General features: G+C 49.5%; 2 protein-coding genes across 8 annotated transcripts in view; both read left to right on the forward strand.

Moving 5' to 3' along the window:
* The window catches only part of LOC135823885 (FK506-binding protein 15-like), a 189,728-nt gene that overhangs the window by 144,503 nt on the left and 21,786 nt on the right, over nucleotides 1-23,439 (forward strand). For 2 of the 7 annotated variants that reach the window (XM_065336743.1, XM_065336745.1), the window contains exons 1-10: nucleotides 9,794-10,035; nucleotides 12,172-12,284; nucleotides 12,373-12,436; nucleotides 14,516-14,585; nucleotides 15,097-15,171; nucleotides 15,574-15,672; nucleotides 16,354-16,431; nucleotides 19,970-20,110; nucleotides 20,275-20,358; nucleotides 21,223-21,282. In XM_065336743.1, the coding sequence (XP_065192815.1) occupies nucleotides 9,809-10,035; nucleotides 12,172-12,284; nucleotides 12,373-12,436; nucleotides 14,516-14,585; nucleotides 15,097-15,171; nucleotides 15,574-15,672; nucleotides 16,354-16,431; nucleotides 19,970-20,110; nucleotides 20,275-20,358; nucleotides 21,223-21,282 (1,011 nt within the window). In that variant the 5' untranslated portion in view covers nucleotides 9,794-9,808. Of the gene's footprint in view, nucleotides 1-6,101; nucleotides 6,106-9,793; nucleotides 10,036-11,890; nucleotides 12,042-12,171; nucleotides 12,285-12,372; nucleotides 12,437-14,515; nucleotides 14,586-15,096; nucleotides 15,172-15,573; nucleotides 15,673-16,353; nucleotides 16,432-19,969; nucleotides 20,111-20,274; nucleotides 20,359-21,222; nucleotides 21,283-23,439 lie in introns of those variants that run through there. The other 5 variants (XM_065336747.1, XM_065336748.1, XM_065336749.1 and 2 more) reach the window with 4 other exon arrangements.
* Nucleotides 5,973-8,686, forward strand: LOC135823897 (mastermind-like protein 3). The gene has a single exon (XM_065336772.1). The coding sequence runs from the start codon at nucleotides 6,091-6,093 to the stop codon at nucleotides 8,236-8,238; it is 2,148 nt and encodes a 715-aa protein (XP_065192844.1). The 5' UTR covers nucleotides 5,973-6,090; the 3' UTR covers nucleotides 8,239-8,686.

A 23,439-nucleotide genomic window follows, 5' to 3' on the forward strand; every position in this document is an offset into this window, starting at 1 on the left:
CAATCAAGTCTATACTGTTACACTGGTAGCTTGAGGATGGTTGAGATCATCGTTTGCCCTTTGACGTGCCTTGTGCTCCTGGCCGCTACTGCTCTGCTATACGCCGCTTTCCGTGAGATCCGCCGCGCTCGGGACAACGTGGCTGCTACAGTTGGACGACATCAATTACCTGCTACATCAAGCTCAAGTCCTCCGGATCTAGCCCCGTGTCGATCGCGTTCTCTCTCCCAGACAAGCCCGAGCGTCAAACGCGTTACCAGAGAACCGAATGTTTTCCATGGCAACCCTTCCGAGTTCAAAGAATGGGTATTTACGGTCGAGTTAGCCTTGAAGTGCTCACCTCAAGGTGACCCGGAGAGCCAAGTTAACTTTGCGGCTAGCTACCTCGCTGGGAATGCGCGTCTTTGGCTAATTTCTTCCCTGGAAGCAGGTGAGCAATTTTCGGATTGGCATTCTTTGAAAAGCGCCCTAGCGCGAGTGTATGGCCCGCACTATGATGGGGAAAGAGTGCGGTTGGATATGTTCTCTATCCAACAGCGTGGGTCAATTGAATCGTACGTAACGGAGTTTTCTCGGCTAAGTTTACAGGTGCCGGAACTTGACGAACTCTCCAGAGCCTTGCTATTTGTCAACGGCCTGCACGGTAACATGCGGACCTTGGTAGTGAAGGAACACCCCACTACACTGTCAGCCGCCGTTCAGTCAGCGCTAGCAGTCGCCTCAGACAGCCGATTTCAGCGCAGACCACCACTGGCGACCGCGCCGGGATTCGCACCACCATCAGGTAGCAAAAAGCTAACAAAACTAAGCCCCGAGGAACGTGAGACATTACGAGCCCAGGGGGGCTGCTTCGCATGTCGTCGACCAGGCCATATGGCCCAGAATTGCCCGCAGCATCGAGATCACCCAAACGGTGGACGTCAGTAAGGCCGATGCGATTACTGACGCAGCAAGAAAAGGCATCACCTGCGTGTAGTGTGTGCTCCGTCTCTACCCGTAACCGATTCAGTAGCCTCGCTGTGGAGGATGTTGACGATGATGCTGAATGCTCCGAAGCCAATTTCAAGCGAGATGTTACACCAACTATTGAGGCCCAGGTTACCAGCGTCAATGTGGAAACGGAACATGAGCTCCTGCGTGTAGAAGGCAAAATCAACGGTCGTCGCGCGCTTATGTTAATAGATTCGGGCTCGACCCATGATTTCATTGCCGAACAGTTTGCCAGGAGAGTTAACCTGCCAACCGAAATTGGCTCGGAAAACCTGAATGTCACGCTGGCTGATGGAGCATCAAGCTCGTTTCCCATGGAGACGACCCATGAATTGAAGGTTATCGTAGGCGACTTCAGCGATAACCAAACCTTCACGGTGTTCCCCCTTCATCGCTATGACGCTATATTGGGGAAACCTTGGTTAACGCGTAACAATCCAGACATAAACTTCCGGACGAATGAAGTCAGGTTGAACTCGAATGGTTTGCCTTGTGCGTCGCCCAGTCAAAGCGAACCGACCGCTCCTGTGGAGGCGATGTTCATATCTGGTCGTCAGGCTAGGCATGCCCTTAGGAGTGGAGACGAAGGTGTTCTGGCGTGGGTCAGCGTAGAAGACGGCATTGGCAAGGAACCTCCCGACAAATCCACTCAGAACGAGCACCCAGATCTCAAGGCCATGTTCCGTGACTATGACGATCTTTTCCCGGATGATCTGCCAGCTAGACTCCCACCAGAGAGGTCTGTAGACCACGAAATCCGCCTGGAGGAAGGCTCATCACCCCCATCGCGACCTGCCTATCGCCTGCCCAGGCCAGAAATGGAGGAATTGAAGAAACAGCTCACAGAACTCTTGAAAAAGGGTTTCGTAGAACCAAGTAAGTCCCCCTTTGGTGCACCGGTGTTTTTTTGTCAAGAAAGCTGATGGTTCGTTACGCATGGTCTGCGATTGGAGGGAGCTAAACAAGATAACTGTTAAGAACAAGGCGTGCTTGCCCAATGTGGATGATTTATTCGATACCGTACAGGGCGCTAGGTACTTCACGAAACTAGACCTCCGATCAGGGTATAATCAGATTCGCATTCAAGCTGAGGACGTGCCCAAAACCGCGATTAACACTCCCTTTGGGCATTACCAATTTAGGGTCATGGGATTTGGTCTCACCAATGCACCGGCAACATTTCAATCCATGATGAATACGATTCTTCAACCATATCTGAGGGAGTTCGTAGTCGTGTTCCTAGATGACATACTCATCTTCAGCAAAACGTGGTCGGAGCATATGCAGCATGTCCGGTCGGTATTGAGCGTGCTCCGGGACAACCAGTTATTTTGCAAACGGTCAAAATGTGAATTTGGCGTGGAGAGTGTGCGGTTCCTGGGACATTGCATCGATGGACTGCACATCGCCCCTGACCCAGACAAGATTGCCGCAGTAAAGGTCTGGCCCGCTCCGACTTCCGTCACAGAGGTGAGGCAATTTCTTGGATTTACGAATTATTTTAGGCGATTCATAGATCAATACTCATCGCTCTCTAAGAACTTAGAGGAGATAACGGGAAAACATGCACGATTCGAGTGGAACAGCTCTCGGCAACATGCCTTTGAATCGCTAAAGCATGCCTTGTTGAATGCGCCCCTATTGCGGCTGGCTGATGTGAACCGACCATTCAGAGTGGTAACAGATGCAAGCGATTTCGCCTTGGGATGTGTTCTTCTCCAAGAACTAGAGGAAGATGCCTGGCATCCAGTGGCTTATGCTAGCCGAAAATTGTCTGCTGCGGAACAGAATTATACAGCTACAGAAAGAGAAACATTGGCCGTAGTGTTTGCGCTAAAGACCTGGCGCATCTACCTCTTTCAACACTTTGAGGTCATTACAGACAACATGGCGGTAGTTTATCTGAAAACAAAACCAAGCATTACAAAGAGAGAGGCGCGATGGGTTGAATTCCTAGCTGACTATAACTACACAGTCCGTCACAGACCCGGCAGAGAGAACCCTGCAGATCCCCTTTCGCGTCGCCCAGATCTCCATGAGAGTAACCTCGTGGAGAATGCAGTACCACGTTTGAATGCTATTGAGTATGCTTTAGCAATGAATGATGACGTGTCCAATACAATATCAGATGCCTACCAGAGAGACAAAGAGCTAACTCCCATCATAGAAAGATTGAAGCATTCTCTCCGAGATAATTTGCATGATCGCTATTATTGGGACGAATCCACTGATCGCTTGTACCTCAAGGCATCCCCCAATAACCGGTTGTGCATACCACAGTGCGGTGTCCGGTTAAAGCTCATTCAAGAACACCATGAGTGTGCAACGGCTGGCCACCCGGGTCGTGATCGAACGTACTTCCGCCTAGCACGTTTTTTCTACTGGCCCCGAATGGGTCTCGATATCAAGAGATTTGTCAAAACCTGTGATCTCTGCCAGCGAACGAAGGGAGGTCAGCCACGAACAGGGCTTCTCCAGTCACTTCCAATACCTAATAGTCCTTGGCAGGATATCTCAATGGATTTTATTGTTGGATTGCCCCTTACTTCTCGTGGCTTCGACGCAATTTACACCTTTGTGGACCGACTTACGAAATGCGTACATCTTGTTCCAACAAACTCGAAGATTGATGCTAAGGGCAGCGCTCAACTGTACATTCAAAACGTGTTTCGTCTGCACGGGCTGAGCTCAACCATTGTTTCCGATCGCGATCCACGATTCACTGCAGCTTTTTTCAAAGAAGTATTCTCTCAGCTAGGAACTAAATTGGCATTCAGCACTGCTAACCACCCTCAAACGGATGGTTTGACAGAGAGAGTTAACCGGCAAGTGGGAGATGTTCTAAGAGCATTTGTGAACTTGAGACAGGACAATTGGGATTCGCTTCTACCACTCTGCGAGTTTGCAATAAATAGTTCACAACAGTCATCTGTAGCTAATACACCGTTCTATCTGAACTATGGGTTTGACCCTAAGTCCCCGCCCGAATTCATTCTTACGGGAGGGGAAAGGAGTGATTCGGTCGATTGGCTTCATGAGCAGGAAGCCGCACTAAGGATAGCTCGAGATGCTATGCTCGACGCCCAGGCAAGGCAAGCTCTATACGCAGACCAGACGAGAACGCCCAGTGATTTGAAGGTTGGTGATAGCGTTCTTGTCTACAGAGACTTTCTACTGACCCCGGAAGCTCGTGGCCAGCCCTCTCGGAAGTTGCAACCCAAGTGGTTTGGTCCGTATCGTATCCAGGCTAAGATTGGAGCGAATGCTTTTCGCTTGGAACTACCCCGTGAACTTCGCTGCCATCCCGTGTTTAATGTCACTGCTCTTAAACGCTACGAAGAGAACACGATTCCTGGAAGACACCAACCCCCGCCTCCGCCCTTCACAGATCTAGATGGACACACACGCTATGTTGTCGAAGCCGTTTTGAATCACCGACACCGCAGTGGTGAGCAACACTTCCTGGTGCATTGGAAGGGTTACCCCAGCAGCGAAGCTACGTGGGAGCCCGCTGGCAACCTATGTGATGAGTCTGGTCGGAATATTAAACCGCTGCAGAACTATCTAGCCTCACAACGACAGCAGCCTTGATCTAACTGGGCTGAGCCATATGCATCTCTTACTGAGATAGTTAATAATTATGTTATAGACTGATATAGTTTTGCGTCATCTCCTTGTGAGAGTGATGAAGTTGAGTTGGATTACACTTCAATGTGGTTATGCATGTGCATGAGTGATTATTTAATATTCCCCTTTCCACAATTGCATCTCCTAACTGGATTGTGTTATCTAATAGAACCTTGGGCTTCCTATGGGGCCGGGAGAGTGTAATAGTTTTACCTTGACACTTCTTGCTTGTCTTATGGTAACACCTTGTGTTCCTACTATTCTCACTCCTGCGGTTCTCACCTTTCTTTTGCTTTATAACCTCTGGTTTGAACATCATTCGACGAATTCTCCAATCAATCAAGTCTATACTGTTACACGTTGTGGTGTCCAGTCATACCGGTGACATACGGCATCTCGGAACTCCTGCTTCGTCAGGGTGAGGCCATGGGCTTGGAGGGGTCGGCAGGTCAACCAGGCAGACGAACCTTTCTCAGATGCTAGGTCCAGTGCTCGCTGCATGACTGGCTCGACAAGAGAGGAGACCGTGGCCACATCATCCCGGATAGCGTCCCTCACCATCACGCGCACCTGCCGCTTGGCTTGCCGGGTCTGGGCTGTCGCACCTCCCAGTCTGAAGTCGTGGCGCAGGATACGGTGAATGAGGGGATATGAGATCCGTAGTGATGAGGCATATTGCACTGCTCTCGAGGACGGGTGGGTTAAGCCAAGGCCACCATGGCGAAGGTGGTGGCGGCGCGGGAGGCGCGGCTGGAGAAGGATTGTTTCGGCAACGATTTTTCTGAGCAGGGCAGCAATTCCGGCATTTACGTCCACTCTTTACACAGACACAGCCAACACAGGAGCCATTGCCGTTGCACCGACAACACGGAGGGCCTCCCTGCATGGCGTGTGCTGTCCAAGCTGAAGCTTGACTGGTGCGCAGCACGGGAATCCGGCCCAGAACTCACATCAGTACAAATCCGACAGCTCCAACCGGTCGGTTAACCGGGGTCGGATAATCGGATTTCAGTTGCCAGCATGCACTACTAGTACTATCAAGGGGGGTTATGGACTCTTGCCTGGTACTATACACTGTACACCATGGTACACGTACATGTACCCTGGTACACTCGTACTCGATCGTAGATCTACGTACTTACAGTTTTTTGTTTTGAAGAAAACAAAACAAAGCAGCTTCACGTCATCGATCAAAACATGAAAAACTCGCTAGCATGCACTAGCAGGCGCGCGGCCGGTCGGCCGCGCGGCGCCGACGTAGCGACCTGGTTGCAAATGATGCAAAAAAGAGACCAAAATTAAAAATGCAAGACGCGCGCATGAAAAAAAAAGTCTCGTACATGCGAAAAGAATGAATCTGGAAACAAGAATTTTCAATTCTACAGTGCAGTATTTTCTTTTGGTGATGTGTGAAATACCACTACTGTACATGTACATTGCTAGCTTGGAGTGGCAAAGCAGAGGGAAGCAGTCATGTCGGTGCCCGGCAATGGTGCGGACTTTTCTGGCAACCGACAAATGGCAAAGGTAGAGCATGTGGACCGTACGAACTCTGCCAATTCTCCTCCGAATGAGAAGAATGAAATTCCTCCTAAATGGTTCTACATATGTTATAACACCAGACCTAATGATCGTCCTCTAGCGTTTGAAGCGTGTGACCTGCGGAGCTTAGATTCGTGGACCGACCTCTACCTTCAGTGGAGTGTTTTGGAGCGAAGTGACTTGCGAAATTTGAAGTTGACACGTTGTGATCTAGAAGGGGCGAATTTGTGCAATGTGGACCTGCGCGGAGCGAACCTACGGAACGTCAACTTGAAGAACGCCATCCTGGACGGAGCCAAAATTTCACATGCACAGATGGTAGGTGTCAGCCTGCAGAATGCAAGCATGAAGAACGTGGAGGCGGAGGACTGTCACCTGCTGAATGTGGATTTGCGTGGTGCGAACATCAGCAATTCCCTATTTAACCAAAGCAAGCTGGAAGAGGCTAAGATGACTGATGTTTCGTGCGAGAATGCAAGTTTCCGGTTTGCCAAGCTCCTTTGGGTTACGTACAACGAGAGCTGCTTTCTGAAAGCTGACATGCGTGGTGCTGAAATCCAGCGGAAAATCGAGGAAGCGGAAGACCCCAGAACGCAGAAAGTAGACTCTGATTCGAAGGAAGGACCGAGCACGTCAGCAGCGGTGTCTACAGGCAGCACGCTACTGTCTGCGCCGCTGGCTCTGGAGCAAGGCCCTAGTGTGAACACTCAGAGTGTTGACGGCATGCGGCCGCATCCGGGCACGTCGACTTCTGCTAGCAGTGGCACAAACTCGCTCGGTACGAATACTACTATGCTGCCCACCTCCATGCCAATGGCCGCTTCAACCTCTGTCCCAGCATATGATATCCGAGCGCCATCTCTGACTGGCGTGTCGGGCCCTGGCCTGCATCCAAATTCTGCTCCTGGATCGCAATCCCTTCAGCAATCCCTTCAGCAACAACAGCCACCGCCACAGCAACAACAGCAGCAGCAACAACAGCAGCAGCAACAACAGCAGCAGCAGCCACAGCAACAACAGCAAATGCAGCAGTTGCCTCTACAACAGCAGCAGCAGCAATTGCCTGCCCAGCAGCAGCAGCAATTGCCTGCCCAGCAGCAGCAGCAATTGCCTGCGCAGCAGCAGCAGCAGCAGCAATTGCCTGTGCCTGCTCCCGGTGGTCCTGGCAATAATCCTCTTATTCCGCCGCCAGGTCCGGGTGGGGTCTTGATGACCAGTGGAGGGGCGATTCAGCATTTGATGCCGCACCCCGGCCCACCCCAACAGCCCCAACAGCCACAGCAGCTACTACCAGGCGTGGGTGGCCCACTCGAGCAGCAGACGAACATTGTGGATAACCGCGCTATGGAGATGCCGCTCGACCCTAATCTCCAGCAGCAGCAGCAAATGCAGCAACAGCAGCAGCCACCGCCACAGCAGTTACAGCATATGCCTCAAGTTGCTATGCACGGTGCCGCTCCACACACAGCCGGTGGCCCTATGCAGCCGCAGATGGTGCCGCCACCAGATCTGATGATGGACGAGCACCGGTTCCACGAGGAGCAGGAGCGGGAGCGACAACTGCACGAGGAGCAGGAGCGACGTCGACAGGACGACCAGGGTCGGCTGCACCGCGACGAAATGGAACGTCTTCGTCACGACCGGCACGACAGGCATGATCGACACGAGCGTCGTAGATCGGAGGACGATCGGCGACACCGTGGCGATCATGCTCGTCGCAACAGGGGTGGTGGCGATGATCGACATCGGGAGCGCAGCGGTGGCGACCGGGACCGAGATCGCGACAGAGACTTTTCCCCAATGCGCAAGCGCCCCTACGACGACTCCTTCCTCGGCGGCGGTCCGCCCGGTCCTGGGGGCAAAGGCCCCCGGCCGGACGGTCCAAGATTTGACAGCGCTCGGCCAGCATTGCTCGGGGAGTTTCCGAGACCCCCGGGTCCCCGTATGGCTGGGCCGAATGGCATGCAGGCAGGTCCCCCTGGCATGCACGGCCCTCCGATGATGCCCATGGATATCCGAGGTCCTATGGTCAGGGGTAGTCGTCCACCCATGTTTGGTCCACGAGGTGGCATGCCATAGGCGCGTTCATTGTGTGTGTGTGTGTGTGTGTGTGTGTGTGTGTGCACATGTGCGTGTTTGCGTGTGCGGATGTGTGTGTGCTTGTCTCCATCTTTGTTTGTCGCCATATTGCGCGATTTGTATGCCTGACTATCCTTTCTAACCAGCTTTGCCAGCTTTCGTTCTATTGCGGTATTTTGTTCCCCGTGTCATTGTCCTTTCATGCTAGGAGCTTTTCTTTGGAACACTTTTTATGCTGTACATTTCGCTCGAGAGATCGTCTTTTCTCTTCTTGTATTTTGTCCTTGTTCTGCACGTGGTCAGTTGTTTTATTCTGCCATTTCTTATTACTACTAGGTTGTTTTTCAAGCATGCTCATACGGCTTCTTTAGTCGGCGAGTTTTTCTTGAGCAAGTTGACACACCGTTAACCGTATGGCACTGTACATGTACGGTGCAGATGAAACGTGCCACCTCGCTTTCTGTGCCGTTTGCGCCTGTGTGCGTGTGTGCGCATGTGCATGTTTTTGTGTCTGCTTATGCCTGTCTGTTCTGCCCGTTTTCTCTTGTCTCTTCGACTCAGTGTGTTGTTCTGCACCTGTTTCAGGTCCCTGGCAACCGTTTAGACTTTAAGAGTAGTACAGTGCCACTCAATGAGATCCAGGCCAGGGCCGCTTGCACTCGTCGTGCACTATGCAGTCCTATATCAACTCTAGACCTGTGAGGCTGTGACCACTGGACTGTTCACTGGACTGTAGGGCGCAAACTTGACTCCACCGAGTAGCGCTGTGCCAGCCCTGAAGCAGAAAGATATATTTTACCTTCCCCCCCCCCCCCCACGCGCCCCCGCCCTGAAGGATTAGAGCTCGGCTAGTATGACTGTAGTCATTTCTGCATCAGTCAATTATATATTTATATATATTTATTACAACATCTCAAGACTCGGTGGAAACACCGGCCAATGTGAAGAGAGTGGGTGATTGCCAACCACGGCGATAAATAAAAGTAAGGGGAGGGAAAAAGAAAGAGTAGCAAAATGAACAGCAACAACAACTCCGTAAAGAAAGATAATGTCTAATAAAAACAGTGAAAAACACAGAGACGCAAAGGACATGTGGATAATGAGCTATTTATGTCGTAGTAAATAAGGGGCGGCACGGATCTTAAACAGGCGGAGTGAGGTCAGATCCTTAACTTCTCTGGGTAGAGTGAGCCAAACAGAATAAGCAATAAAGAGAGGAGAGCGCAAAAGAGTGGATGAGTTACACTTAGGGAGTAAGAGCGAGTTTCTAGTTCTTAGAGAAGAGAACCAATTAAAACACATGAGATGAGGTGGGCACAACTCAAGCTTAATAGAATGGACAATAGAAGCCAGGTGTGCACTGCGTCCATGTGATAACGGGGTTGTGTGAGCGATTTTATAAAGGGCGGATGATGAGAGCATTATGGGGTTGTCGGAGGAGAATTTTAAGGATTTTCTTTGATTATATCTTCGATTTTTGTACAATCTTTTGACCTTGCAGGTTTTTTTTGACCTTACAGTGTACTAGTCCAAGGGATATGGGGAGGACGATTTGAACGCACATATATTGATGTCAGGGTTTTCAACCCATTTGCGCCCTCAAATCGCTCCTCCTCCGTCTCCGCAGCCTACACCCGCCATAAGAAGGCAAAGAAGCGTTCGTACGAACAGCGCTTGCGTGATCGTGTGTAGAGCATGCCTCGTTTGTCCCGGCCGTGTTCTCTACGACTGGCGGCATGAGCAAGTGTGCGTCAGCTCTGTACAAGAGAATTGCTGTGTTGCTTGCAGAGAAGACCGGTGAGTCCTACTCCCTCACCATTGCGTTCATCCGGTGTCGTCTTAGCATAGCGCTAATACGGGCCAGTGTAATGATTATGTGTGTGCGTGGTAGCCGATCCATGTTTTCTGCCCATGCTCCTGTCGCGTCATCTGCAGCTGTGGTCGCTGCGGAGGCATCCATTATGGCTGACTGAATATTGTCATATACTTAGACTGTTTTCACAGCCATACTACTACTACTACTACTACTACTACTACTACTACTACTACTACTACTACTACTGACCAAACCACTTTTACGGGCAAAAAAATACCATGGTAAGCACACAAGTGATGGAAAAGAGTGAGTAAGAACGAAAGAGAGAAAGAAAGAGAGAATGCACTAGTATGTCAAGAGAAGTAATCAATTGTTAAGGTCTTTGAGCTATTGTTATATTGTCCAGATTGACGCATGGACACTGAATCTCAGCCGGCAGCCTGTCGACACTGCACCAACAACGACGAGCGGACGCGACGCTGGTAGGATGATCGGCAACCGCGAAAGCAGGTTATTGCCCACCGTACGAGGCAGAATGCCAGCCGAACACGCAATGCACTGACGATGCTTGAATACCGGATGTCTTTATTGCGCTCCGCGAGCCGACCGGCAAGTGTCGCCAGGAATCGTGAGCTACTACTACTACTACTACTACTACTACTACTACTACTACTACTACTACTACTACTACTACTACTACTACTACTACTACTACTACTACTACTACTACTACTACTACTACTACTACTACTACTACTACTACTACTACTACTACTACTACTACTACTACTAGCTCATTTTTACTACTTATTATTTGCCATGGCGGCCCCCGTAAGTCCAAATAGCTGGCGGCGCCGGGCAGGGTTGGGCCTTTTTCTTTTTCTTTCAAATTTCGTTGTATCAGTGATATGATGGTGATCATGATTGTACTTCAAGGATTGCCAGTGGAACTATTTTTGGTTTTGCCCGTACAAGAGGCTTTTTAGTATTTAAAAAAATAAATAATACTCTACTAGTACTACAGTAAGATCGGGCGCCGAAGAACGCAGGGGCTCGAGCGCAGCCTAGGAAAGTTCTTAAATTTTTGATTCTAGCCCGACCGTTCTTATTCACACGCGCGCGCGGCGAGTCGAGTGACGCACAATGTACAATGTGGTGTACAATCATGTACTTCTAAACTAGTGGGTGTCGTAAATGGGAATGACTGTACATGTAGCAGTTACTGTTTACACGTGTACATGACATGTACTCGCCTCCCATACATGTACAATGTATACAATTTTAAAAGTGTTCTTAAATCTGATAATTCTAGCCTGGACTGTTCTTAAATTTTGCCGGTTTTCCAGCCTGGGTGTTCTTCGGCGAGGTGTTCTTCGGCGCCCGATCTTACTGTAGTAGTACTGCACGTACTGGTAGTCCATGGATATGGCATGAATGATTGGACTCTTGACTTGTTGAATCTTGGCAAGAGTACAGTCATGAAAACCATGTACTCTTCTTGATCTTGGTGATCTGGTACCGGTATACCTGGTATAACGTCCATGGTGATCGTGAGGCGAGGCCTCGAGGGTAAGCAGGGAGTCGTATTTTACGACTCCCTGAGGCCTCGAGAGTAAGTTTTTTTTCCACTGCAACTGCATGCAATGTCTATGTCTGCATGACTCTATGTCGTCATCTTTTGATCACGTGTTAGTCGCCTACAGCTGTGCGTAGCCGGGGTGTGATGGTACGAGAACGGTCATCGAGTCGTTTTTTGTGGATCGATTTGCACACTGCGCTATGGCTATGCATGTGCATGTGTGTGGTGACTGCGGACTTTTGACTTGTCTTTTGGCGACGTCGCTACTGGGGCTTTGCTCTCGACGTGACTCACGAGTTCAGGCAAAGAAATCGTCGCCTGACGAAGTTGCTGTGAAACAAGCCAAGTGCTTGCAGCAATGTCGTTCCTGGATGATGATGATGGAGATTTTCTCGCCAATGGCCCGGCGTAAGTTTTGCTCCGGCTCCAGCAAATTGAAGTTGACATTCAGGAGATTCAGTAATTTCTTTGAGAAGACAAGTATGGAATAGTAGCTTTTCACCTTTGAAATTTTCGATCTTGCTGTGGCTGTTTGCAGAGGTGGGACTGGTGGTGGTGCACCGAAGTTAGCCCAGCTGTTTGGCGGAGGTGGCGGAGGTGGTGATACAGAGTTCACGTACAAGGCACCTAAGCAACCCAAGAAAGCGAAAGGTTTGTCGATTGGTCAATGCTCTCCTGGTCCGGTGCAATCCAGGGTAGGAGTATTGAGAATTGTTGCTTTCCTGTTTACTCGCTCAAGGTGCTGCAGGTGGAGGTGAGCAGATGTCGGTCCTTCAGGCCGCCACCGTCACGACGTACAAATAGTGAGTATTGTAGTACTTAGACAACTTGTAATACCCTAATTTCTGGGTATCCTAACTAACTCTCGTGACCCTATGGCCCCCGCATCTGACTCTGTACACCAAAATGTTTGGCTTTTCAAGAGCATAATTCTCACGTGTCGTTTGGAAAAAAAGACGTGGGAGAATAGTTTTCTGTTTTTTTAAGCTTCTTTTCAAAACTAAAGGAGGGCGTATCTCCTTGTGTCATATGCAATTATGTCCTGACAGTGTCACCTACATGCTATCCTTTCTCCCAGCCGTAAGCAAAAGTGTGAACTCGGGTTACGTTTGGTTGGTCACATTCCCAAATGGGAATCACTTGGAATCACTCGGAACCATTCTCGCCCGTTTGGTTGGTCAAAAAAGTGCGTTAGGTTGGTCCCATTCCAGAATGGGAATCGCTGAGAATGATTCTTTTTGGAGAATGATCATTCCACCTCACATGCTGGAATGAGCATTCCCATTCCGGAATCAAAAATGATAATGGTTGCCACGAGCCAAACAATGTAGCATCAGGTTCAAGTGCCTCAAATCATGCACTCAGAAGTGCCTTGACTCTCTCAAGGAAACTAGAGTCGGGTAAAAGAGAAGAGAGCCGCCGTTCCACAACGACATCATGGAATTGTTATGTCAAGTGATTCCTAGTTGATTCTGGCGCGTTTGTTTGGTCAGGTGATTCTTACCCATTCCCATTCCAGAATGGTTGTCATTTACATTCTGAAAATGCCCAACCAAACGCAACCTCAGTGTTCCGCCGTTTCACTTCAACGTGAACATACAATTCATAAATTAATAAGCCTTTTCGCGTTGTACAGATGTACGAAGTTCAGTACTAGGGCGTAGGTGTGTACAGAACCGATCGGGTGTTCATTGTGTGCTATGCATGCGCATTTGACCAATTTTAGCCTCATAATTAATGGCAAACAATCCCTTTTCCAGCTTCTTCACTTTGGTTAGAACTAATGACTAGCTAGATCTTTGTCAGAAAAGGTTTTCGTTTGAAATGCCTTCAGGGCCCATTTCTTTGTGGAAATAGCAGAAAACACAATAGGGTCCTGCACATTCAACACCCATTAGGTTCTACGGGATTCTACGGGATTTCGTGCATCTGTACAACGCGCAAAAGGCTTCTAGTAGTAGTTTCAGTACTTTTCAGGGATTATTTGCTTGTGGCTGCCCTTTCATTCTTCATCAGTGCACGTCGAGCATACGGCGGCCCACTCCTATCCTTGAGCCTGCATACTCCAAGGCTGCCTGTATCTCAGAGTCGTTTGTGCTCGGATATACACAACAAGCCTTTTGGATATGGCGCATAGTTCTTGTCAGCTGGGGTTGTTGAGCTAACATCGATGCCATTTGCAGGCACACACACTTGTTGGACGCATGCACTAGCTTTTCAGGGGTATTCGGGGCTGCCGATGGTTTTCCCACACGAAAGCTTCAAAACATTTTTAGACCACATCCTTTCCTGCAGGCAGAACGAACTTTTTAAAACAAAATATTGGTTTTGAGCGCCAGCACCTGACATTGCTATCTGGGCATTCTCCATGTGGAAGTAGTATTTGGCAAGGATAGCATGCTGCCGCGCACAGCCATCTCCAGTTTCTGTACATGTACAGTACGGTGTGGCGCCGAAGAAAGACCAGGCTAGAATTTCACCAAGCACAGCATACCAATGTATACACTATGACTGAACTGTGCATAGACTGTACAGCATACCAATGTATACACGATGACTCAACTGTGCATAGAGCGTAGTACATGAAGATAAGAACGGCCTAGGCTACAAGGCTTACAAGGTCCTTGGCAATCATAATAGTGTGCCAGTGCCCAGTGGCGTAGCTGGCTGTATGATGTCATTCTTATGTCATACTATTACTTACCACTAGTGTACGCAATGGTTTCCATTTGAGAAACTTACCTACTTTAAAACTTTATACATGTAGCATTAGGAGAAGAGGGGCATATGGCTACATTCTGTACGTTTGTGCGCCTGCGTTCGTGTGTGTGTGTGTGTGTGTGTGCGTGCGTGTGCGTGTGTGCATGTGTATGTTTGTTTAGTGTCAATGAACAAGCTGTATCTCAAGGCAAGCTTGGAGCGGCAATCCTCGGTCAGCACTCCACGAAAGAGGTATGTACACGTGCCCTCACCCCCTGTGCTCCCGTGTGTGTGGGTGTGTGGGTGGGTGGGGTGTGTGCGTGTGTGTGTGCGTTTGTTTAGCAGTCAACACGGCTTACTAGTATGTATTGACTGCATGTGCCCAGGTGGTTCCGAGTTTGTTTTTAATGCATTTGCAGTAACCAATAAGCCTGGTCAAGTTACATTCTCTAAGCAGTAAGCAGTAACCGCTGCTGTGACCGCATTGCGTTGGAGTGCCACGAGTGCTGAGTCTGGCGTCACCCATCAGCGTGCTCATTCCGTTCTGCGAGTGTGTACCTGATCTGATCCGATTTGCATGCTGATGCGAATGCCGCGGCTGCAGGTTGTTTTTGATAAGTGATTTTGCTCTCGCGTTGTCGTTTCTGCTCTTCTAGGAAAAACTGCTGTTGCATGCGGGTTGTGTTTGATAAGCGACTGTGCTCTTGTGTTGTCGTTTGATAAACTACTGTGCTCTCTCGCATTGTCGTTTCTGCTCTTCCAGTACAAACTGCTGCTGTACGCTGGAAAGCAGCAGCATGTGGCGTCGGCGCCGATCAACATGAACTTCACACTGCACGTGAGTGTCTCACCTAGATCAATGCGTTCCTTTCAACATGCTATTCAAAATACATATACTAGTAATAATAAGTGTAAGTCCTCTCAGATACTGGGACGTCTCTCTACCGGGCACCTTCAGCTTGAGTTCCTATGGTAAGGGTGCTTCGATTGGGGGGGGTAGGTGGCTTTCAAGTAACCACATGCTCATTTTCGAAGGTCTTGTCACTGCCAACCTATGTTGTCAACACATTTTCATCTATGGATTCTTTTTTTATGCTGTACATGTGCACTACGTGCCACATAGACTTCATCCGAGAACTAGTTTGACGTCGGAGTTTGCGAGCCATACACTATTGTTAAAGTCCTATTGGATGTGGTGTGTTTTGACTTTGATTTTGCTGCTGTTGTTATTCCCACACAGATTCAAGGCAACAACTACACAAGTTTTGTTGATGAGCAGCGGCAGCGTTGGTCAATGGCATTCGATAGCAGCGCTTCATTGGTTGACTTTGCCAAGCAGGTACGCGGGTACATGCATGTACTGGTAGTTAGAGCGAGGGTAAATAAGCTCGCAAGAGTGTGCAACACTGCATGTGCCGAAAACTCTCCCTATGACGTATTCCAAGTACATTTCGTACTATGTACAACGCAGGGGCCAGTGTGCACACACTCCAGGCATGTCATGATTCTGCCGATTACTCGCACAGGCTGAGTGGGTTTCTGCCAGGAAGTGTTGTTTTTTTACTACTCCATTGCTTGCTAAAAACAGGCTGAGAATGTACACTGTGGACGCTACACCGTGTGTGATATGAGTTTTGGCCTCGGCAGGCCCCATAGCAAATCCATGCAGAGTTGCACACTCCTAGGAGTTAATTTGCTCTTGCTACTAAAAGCTGCTGCCAGGTTTTCTGTTTGCGCTTGGGGACGGGGCGAGATCTTCTTCTTTTGTATGTACAATGTACTTGGTTGATGGTCCTTGGTTCGAGTCCTGATGGTGGCAGTCAATTTTTCTTCAGACTTATCCAGTTCAACTCCCTCAAACTTACGAATGCTTGTGTTATTGTTTGTGTTTCGGCAGCATCTGCCATTGAGTGCATTGAGTGCCTTGCCCCAATTCTCATGCATGCATGCATGCTCATGTTCAGTGTTTTATGTGGGTCTGGCTGCGTGCGTGTGCGTGCGTGTGTGTGTGGGCTGGCAGGCTGCGTTGTGCAAGTTCCAGGCAGCTGGCGGCGGATTGATGATTGTCCAGCAAGATCTTGTTATCGGTGACGGCTTGGTAAGCGCTGCTTCATCGTGAGCACCGTATGCCGTGAATATAATGATTGTGATGGTTGAGACATACTATGAAGTGTCTCTGAGAAATGCTATGCTTATACTACATACATGCCATGGGTATAGTATTGTTTCATTAGCAGCAGACACAAGATACTGTATTTTCCCGATTACGAGCCGCATCCAATTAGAAGTCGCACCTCCGAATTCAGGCCCAGCCGTCGCATCATTTCAGTATGTTCACTCGAGAAACAAGCCACGCTTGATTTTAGGGTACACCACCCTCTTCAACCTTGGTGTTTATTGTAAAACTGTGAGACTACTAATTTGGGAAGTACTGTACATAGCTGGGTGAGTGGGTTCATTTGGGAAACAAGCCACACTTGATTTTAGGTTGCACCACCACCACCGCCGCCACCACCACCACCACCGCCACCACCACTACCGCCACCGCCACCTTCCACTTATTCATTAGTTTGAGTGTATTGCAAGCTTCAACCTTCTTCAACCCTGGTGTGTATTGTGTGGTGGTGGTGAGACTGATACTCTGGGCGAATACTGTACATAACTGAGTGCCGAGGGACAGCCCTGGCGTAACCTGTTAGAGCGTGACATACATGTAGGTTGGACGATCATCTGTGGATGTTGAACTCTGGCATCCGATCATGGTGCTGCGGCGTAGGCAGCATGGGAAGAACACCGTACCTTGCCTTGTTCACCTTGCCCCCCCCCCCCCCCCCCCACCCACTCTCGCCTCGTTGGCCTATCTCCCCCCCCCCCCCTTTCTTCGTTGACTGTATCCCCTCCCCCTCACCTCGTTGACTGCGTCCCCTCGCCTCGCTAACCATATCCCACCACCGCCTCGTTGGCGGTTGTTTACAAGAGCAATCTCGTTACTAGTACAGTCAGACCTCGCATAACCGCACACATCCATTTTCCACAAAAATATCCGGATAGGCGAGGGAACCGGATAATCGAACGCACATATTGTATGTATGCATGACATATTCTGTAAATCGGTAACCAGCTATTTTCTTCCGGATGGCGAGGGATCCGGATAATAGAGGACTGGATGGCGAGGGATCCGGATAAAAGAGGACTGGATGGCGAGAGATCCGGATAAAAGAGGACTGGATGGCGAGGGATCCGGATGAAAGAGGACTGGATGGCGAGGTATCCGGATAAAAGAGGACTGGATGGCGAGGGATCCGGATGAAAGAGGACTGGATGGCGAGGGATCCGGATAAAAGAGGACTGGATGGCGAGGGATCCGAATAAAAGAGGACTGGATGGCGAAGGATCCGGATAAAAGAGGACTGGATGGCGAGGGATCCGGATAAAAGAGGACTGGATGGCGAGGGATCCGGATAAAAGAGGACTGGATGGCGAGGGATCCGGATAAAAGAGGACTGGATGGCGAGGGATCCGGATGAAAGAGGACTGGATGGCGAGGGATCCGGATGAAAGAGGACTGGATGGCGAGGGATCCGGATGAAAGAGGACTGGATGGCGAGGGATCCGGATGAGAGAGGACTGGATGGCGAGGGATCCGGATAAAAGAGGACTGGATGGCGAGGGATCCGGATAAAAGAGGACTGGATGGCGAGGGATCCGGATAAACGAGGACTGGATGGCGAGGGATCCGGATGAAAGAGGACTGGATGGCGAGGGATCCGGATGAAAGAGGACTGGATGGCGAGGGATCCGGATAAAAGAGGACTGGATGGCGAGGGATCCGGGTAAAAGAGGACTGGATGGCGAGGGATCCGGATAAAAGAGGACTGGATGGCGAGGGATCCGGGTAAAAGAGGACTGGATGGCGAGAGATCCGGATAAAAGAGGACTGGATGGCGAGGGATCCGGATAAAAGAGGACTGGATGGCGAGGGATCCGGATGAAGGAGGACTGGATGGCGAGGGATCCGGATGAAAGAGGACTGGATGGCGAGGGATCCGGATGAGAGAGGACTGGATGGCGAGGGATCCGGATAAAAGAGGACTGGATGGCGAGGGATCCGGATAAAAGAGGACTGGATGGCGAGGGATCCGGATAAACGAGGACTGGATGGCGAGGGATCCGGATGAAAGAGGACTGGATGGCGAGGGATCCGGATGAAAGAGGACTGGATGGCGAGGGATCCGGATAAAAGAGGACTGGATGGCGAGGGATCCGGGTAAAAGAGGACTGGATGGCGAGGGATCCGGATAAAAGAGGACTGGATGGCGAGGGATCCGGGTAAAAGAGGACTGGATGGCGAGAGATCCGGATAAAAGAGGACTGGATGGCGAGGGATCCGGATAAAAGAGGACTGGATGGCGAGGGATCCGGATGAAGGAGGACTGGATGGCGAGGGATCCGGATGAAAGAGGACTGGATGGCGAGGGATCCGGATGAAAGAGGACTGGATGGCGAGGGATCCGGATGAAAGAGGACTGGATGGCGAGGGATCCGGATAAAAGAGGACTGGATGGCGAGTGATCCGGATAAAAGAGGACTGGATGGCGAGGGATCCGGATGAAAGAGGACTGGATGGCGAGGGATCCGGATAAAAGAGGACTGGATGGCGAGGGATCCGGATGAAAAAGGACTGGATGGCGAGGGATCCGGATGAAAGAGGACTGGATGGCGAGGGATCCGGATGAAGGAGGACTGGATGGCGAGGGATCCGGATAAAAGAGGACTGGATGGCGAGGGATCCGGATAAAAGAGGACTGGATGGCGAGGGATCCGGGTAAAAGAGGACTGGATGGCGAGAGATCCGGATAAAAGAGGACTGGATGGCGAGGGATCCGGATGAAGGAGGACTGGATGGCGAGGGATCCGGATAAAAGAGGACTGGATGGCGAGGGATCTGGATAAAAGAGGACTGGATGGTGAGGGATCCGGATAAAAGAGGACTGGATGGCGAGGGATCCGGATAAAAGAGGACTGGACGGCGAGGGATCCGGATAAAAGAGGACTGGATAAGCGAGGTGTGACCGTGCTTACTATTTGGCAGCTAATGAAATGAAACAAACTGGACCACGAGCTTGACAAACACGAAGTTTCGACAGACTGCCACCGTTGTGCATCGGTCATTACTCTCACGGTGGAGGTGATGTGAAAGTTAAGCAAGTCAGCAAAGAGCAAGGTGTACTCCGGTGATGTGAAGCCTAACAAGCCGTACTGTATGTTAATACAATGGGACTCTCATAAGATGTACCCCCCCCCCCCCCCCCCATTTGCAACTGGACTGTATAGCTAGTATCCAAAGTACTTCTTATCCCCGTATACTTCAGCATGGATGAATACACCCGTGCTCCGGACAGTGTCCATACTAAACAAGAGTTTGTCCTATCAGGGTGCGTACTAAGTGAGTTCCACTGTGTGTATCGAAAGCCGTCGGTTCGAAATCTGTGCATTGAAAACTGTCGGTACGAAATGCGTGTATCGAAACGCGTTGGTACGAAATCTGTGCATTGAAAACCGTCTGGCCCTTGCTGTGTGGCTTGACTTCTCCTATTGAACTCTACTGGTGTTTATCTGGTTTCTTCTGTTTGCAGACTCTCGACGCTGGGGACAACATCGAGTGCAAATACACTGGATGGTTGCTGCAAGATCACACGTTTGGAAAGATGTTCGACTCGAATGCCTCGTCGGACAAGGCTTTTCGCTTCCGCATCGGCAAGGGCAAAGTGATCAAGGTGAGCTGATGGTGGCAAGGTGCAGCTTCTCTCGCATAGAGTATGGTTGCTAGCTTTGGTCGGGCTTGTACGCTTCTTCGCTTGCTCCTGGTGTATGGGTTTGTGTGCGTGTGTGAGATGGTGTCTGTGTCTGGTTGCCTTCGTTTTGTGTTCACTCTGTCCAGGGCTGGGATGACGGTGTGGTTGGAATGAAGAAAGGAGGAAAGCGTTGCCTGGTCATTCCGTCATCCTTGGGTTATGGAACACAGGTACGGTTCTGCCTACAATGTGCAGCAGTCAGCACCTGCTTGGAGCAGTCTGACCTGTCTCCAATATTACCCCCCCCCCCTCCTTGGGTTATGGCACACAGGTACTGTTCTGCCTAAAATGTGCAGCAGTCAGCACCTGCTTGGAGCAGTCTGACCTGTCTCCAATGTTACCCCCTGCCCCCCCCCCCCCTCCCCTCCTCCTCCTTGGGTTATGGCACTCAGGTACAACAGTTCTGCCTATACTAGTGAGCAGTAGTCAGCAGTACCCGCATATGACCTGCCTCTACCCGCATATGACCTGCCTCCAAGGTTCCCCCCCCCTCCTGGGGTTTGGACACACAGGTACGGTTCTGCCTAGAATATGCAGCAGTCAGCAGTACCCGTGTTGAGCACTATCACCTGTGTACATGGTTACCCCCTCCCTCTTCCCGAGCACTCTGCTCCGGGCTGCCTTGACCGGCCCTGCTCGTAAATGTGTTGGAGCTAGATCTCAAGTCGTTGAATGTCCCAGTACCGCTGTCAGTTTTGTGACTAGTTGTATCAGTATATGACTGTATGTCATCTAGCTTGTGATACATTGGTGTACATTTGGTCCTTGCTCTTTCCCCTGCTCCCCAAACAGTCGTGTTGGGCAGGTTGCAGTTCACCTGTGTTCGAGTAATCGGGTTATGAATGCTGCGATGTGCTTGGTTCAGTGTCGTCACAAACTTCACGGTTTTTTTCAGCTGTGAATGCTAGTAACTTCTAATACACCGGTTGACAACATTATGAGTGGTTGCTTTTTGCTGCGTTTGCTTTGATTTGATGTTGCATTTGTTTTGCGTTGATGTTGATGTTGCATTTGATTTGTTGTTTGTTGTGTAGGGTGCTGGTGAGAGAATCCCGCCCGGTGCCAATTTGATTTTTGAAGTGGAAGTGAAAAAGGTCAGTGCTCTATGTCCTTGCTTGACTTTGACAGCAGTCAATACGACCACCGTGTACGTCCGTAACGTTATTTTCAGTGGCTGATATCTTGCTCTTGTGTTGTGGCTCGGCCACCTACTCTACACATGATTGTCGTCCTATCTATTGAAAGGGTTGACCTGAAAAATTAATACATTTAACAGTTTGTCTGAGAGTTGGTCAGGCTGGTTTTTTTTCCCTGTAATAGGCGATTCACACGACAGGCAAATCCACGTTTACAGGACAGTCACCATGGAGATATTCCTGCGGGTGACCAAAATTTGCCCGCGGGAATCAAAAGTGTCCATGGCCTTTTTGCCAGCGGATGCACTCATCTGCGGGCACTTTTACAGTTATGAGGCTGTGAGATCGTACTATCGTACGGTAGTCTTGAACGCTGGTTGTTTGGCCTTTGTCGTTGGGTACTCATTCCAAATCACCACAGTAACGCCGTATACTCACCGGATACTCGCGGGAGCTCTGGCCGCCACCCGCCACCGTGTGAACTGCAGCCTCACGTTTCACTTCCTGCGGGCACCTGACAAACGTGGATTTGCCTGTCGTGTGAATCGCCTATAAGGCCACACCGTTTTTTATCTGTGTTTCGCGTCCCCCGTGCGCATGTATTTCACAGCCGGAGTTTTAAAAAAAAACCGAAACAATTTTTTTGTTGAAAATGCAATACAAATTAATGCAAACCCAGAAAACCGGAAAATGTAACCCAAAAGGAAAAAAAAGGAACATGATTGTTACACGTAAGTATTATGTTGGCATCAATTTTGTTCTATTTATCGCATGATTGTACTCAGCTCACACACATGTACATGTACATGTGTGTGTAATAGTGTTGAAACGAGCGATCAGTTCCACTAACGAGCAAGCTATCGAGCGAGCTAACGAGTTTCATTAATGTGGCAAATATGATTTTTGAATAAAAAAATTTCTAAGTTTGATATTTTCAGCTGGTTCAAATGATCACCGCCGGCATTTGGGGTTGCTGCTGCTTCACTTCGGACTGCTGTTTGGTGTCAAGATGTCTTTTCAGCGCCGTCGTCGAGTAGCCTTTGTAAGAATATACCGTTTTGCAAAGATTGCAAGTAGCCCTGGTCTTCGCTGCATCGCGGGAGAAAACTTCAAAACAACTGAGCGTAACTTTCACTCGAATGGAGAGGTGACCGAAGCATATCCTGCGACAGGTCAGCATATGCAGAACAAGACATCAGTAGAGTCCACCAAAGCTGCAACGACAACTGAAACAACTCAAGTGTCGTGCAGGCATACAGTCACTGTAACTGCGAGTGATTTTCACTTTGCGCGGGACTGGACTCTCGATCGACCAGGGAGTCGTAAAATATTTTACGACTCCCGGCCCCGGTCGACATGTACTGCCATGTGTACAGAGTGCGGTGTACGGTGTTCGTTAGTGCAAACGAGCTGGCCGCACAAACGAGCCTAGTTTCTGGCGAGCGAGCTAACGAGTATCCGGTGAGATCGTTTCAACACTAGTGTGTAATAAGCTGGGCCGCAAGTCACACAATCATCATGCCGCCTATGTTTGGACCACAAGCATGGCAGAGGGGATACACTCATGTATTCTTTTTTAATAATAATAATAATAATTTGAAACTCGGATGTTGAGCCATAAATAAATGTGGAAGAGAAAAAAGACATATGGATACGAGTTAAGAAATATCGTACTGGTCTCGTCATCGTCCAGTAACAATCGACATTCTTTGTTCCGTTGGGACTGTAGCTTTTGCTCATTTTCGTTGCGCTTGCCTTCCCCTCTTTGGTCTTTCCATAACCTTGAACCTTCCAAGTTGGAAGGCTGTCGGTTAGCGCTACGGAGATGTGTTGAAGCTAGGTGTCAGGACGTCGAATGTTTCAGTACTCTGTCAGTTTTGTGCCTAGTTATTGCACTTTCTGACTGTATATAGTATCATGTTACAGTGATGGAGAGTTACTCTTAACTCGTATCCATATGTCTTTTTTCTCTTCCACAATAATAATAATAAAATTCATTTACTTGAAGTACATGTACAAGTCAGTGTACATGAACAGTGCCGCGTCGCTTCACTGTACACAAATGCAATGCACGTACACTGTTTTTTTTTTTTGGATGGCTTTTTTATTTTTTTC

The sequence above is a fragment of the Sycon ciliatum genome, chromosome 8 (genome assembly GCF_964019385.1).
Source record: "Sycon ciliatum chromosome 8, ocSycCili1.1, whole genome shotgun sequence".
NCBI lineage: Eukaryota > Metazoa > Porifera > Calcarea > Leucosolenida > Sycettidae > Sycon > Sycon ciliatum.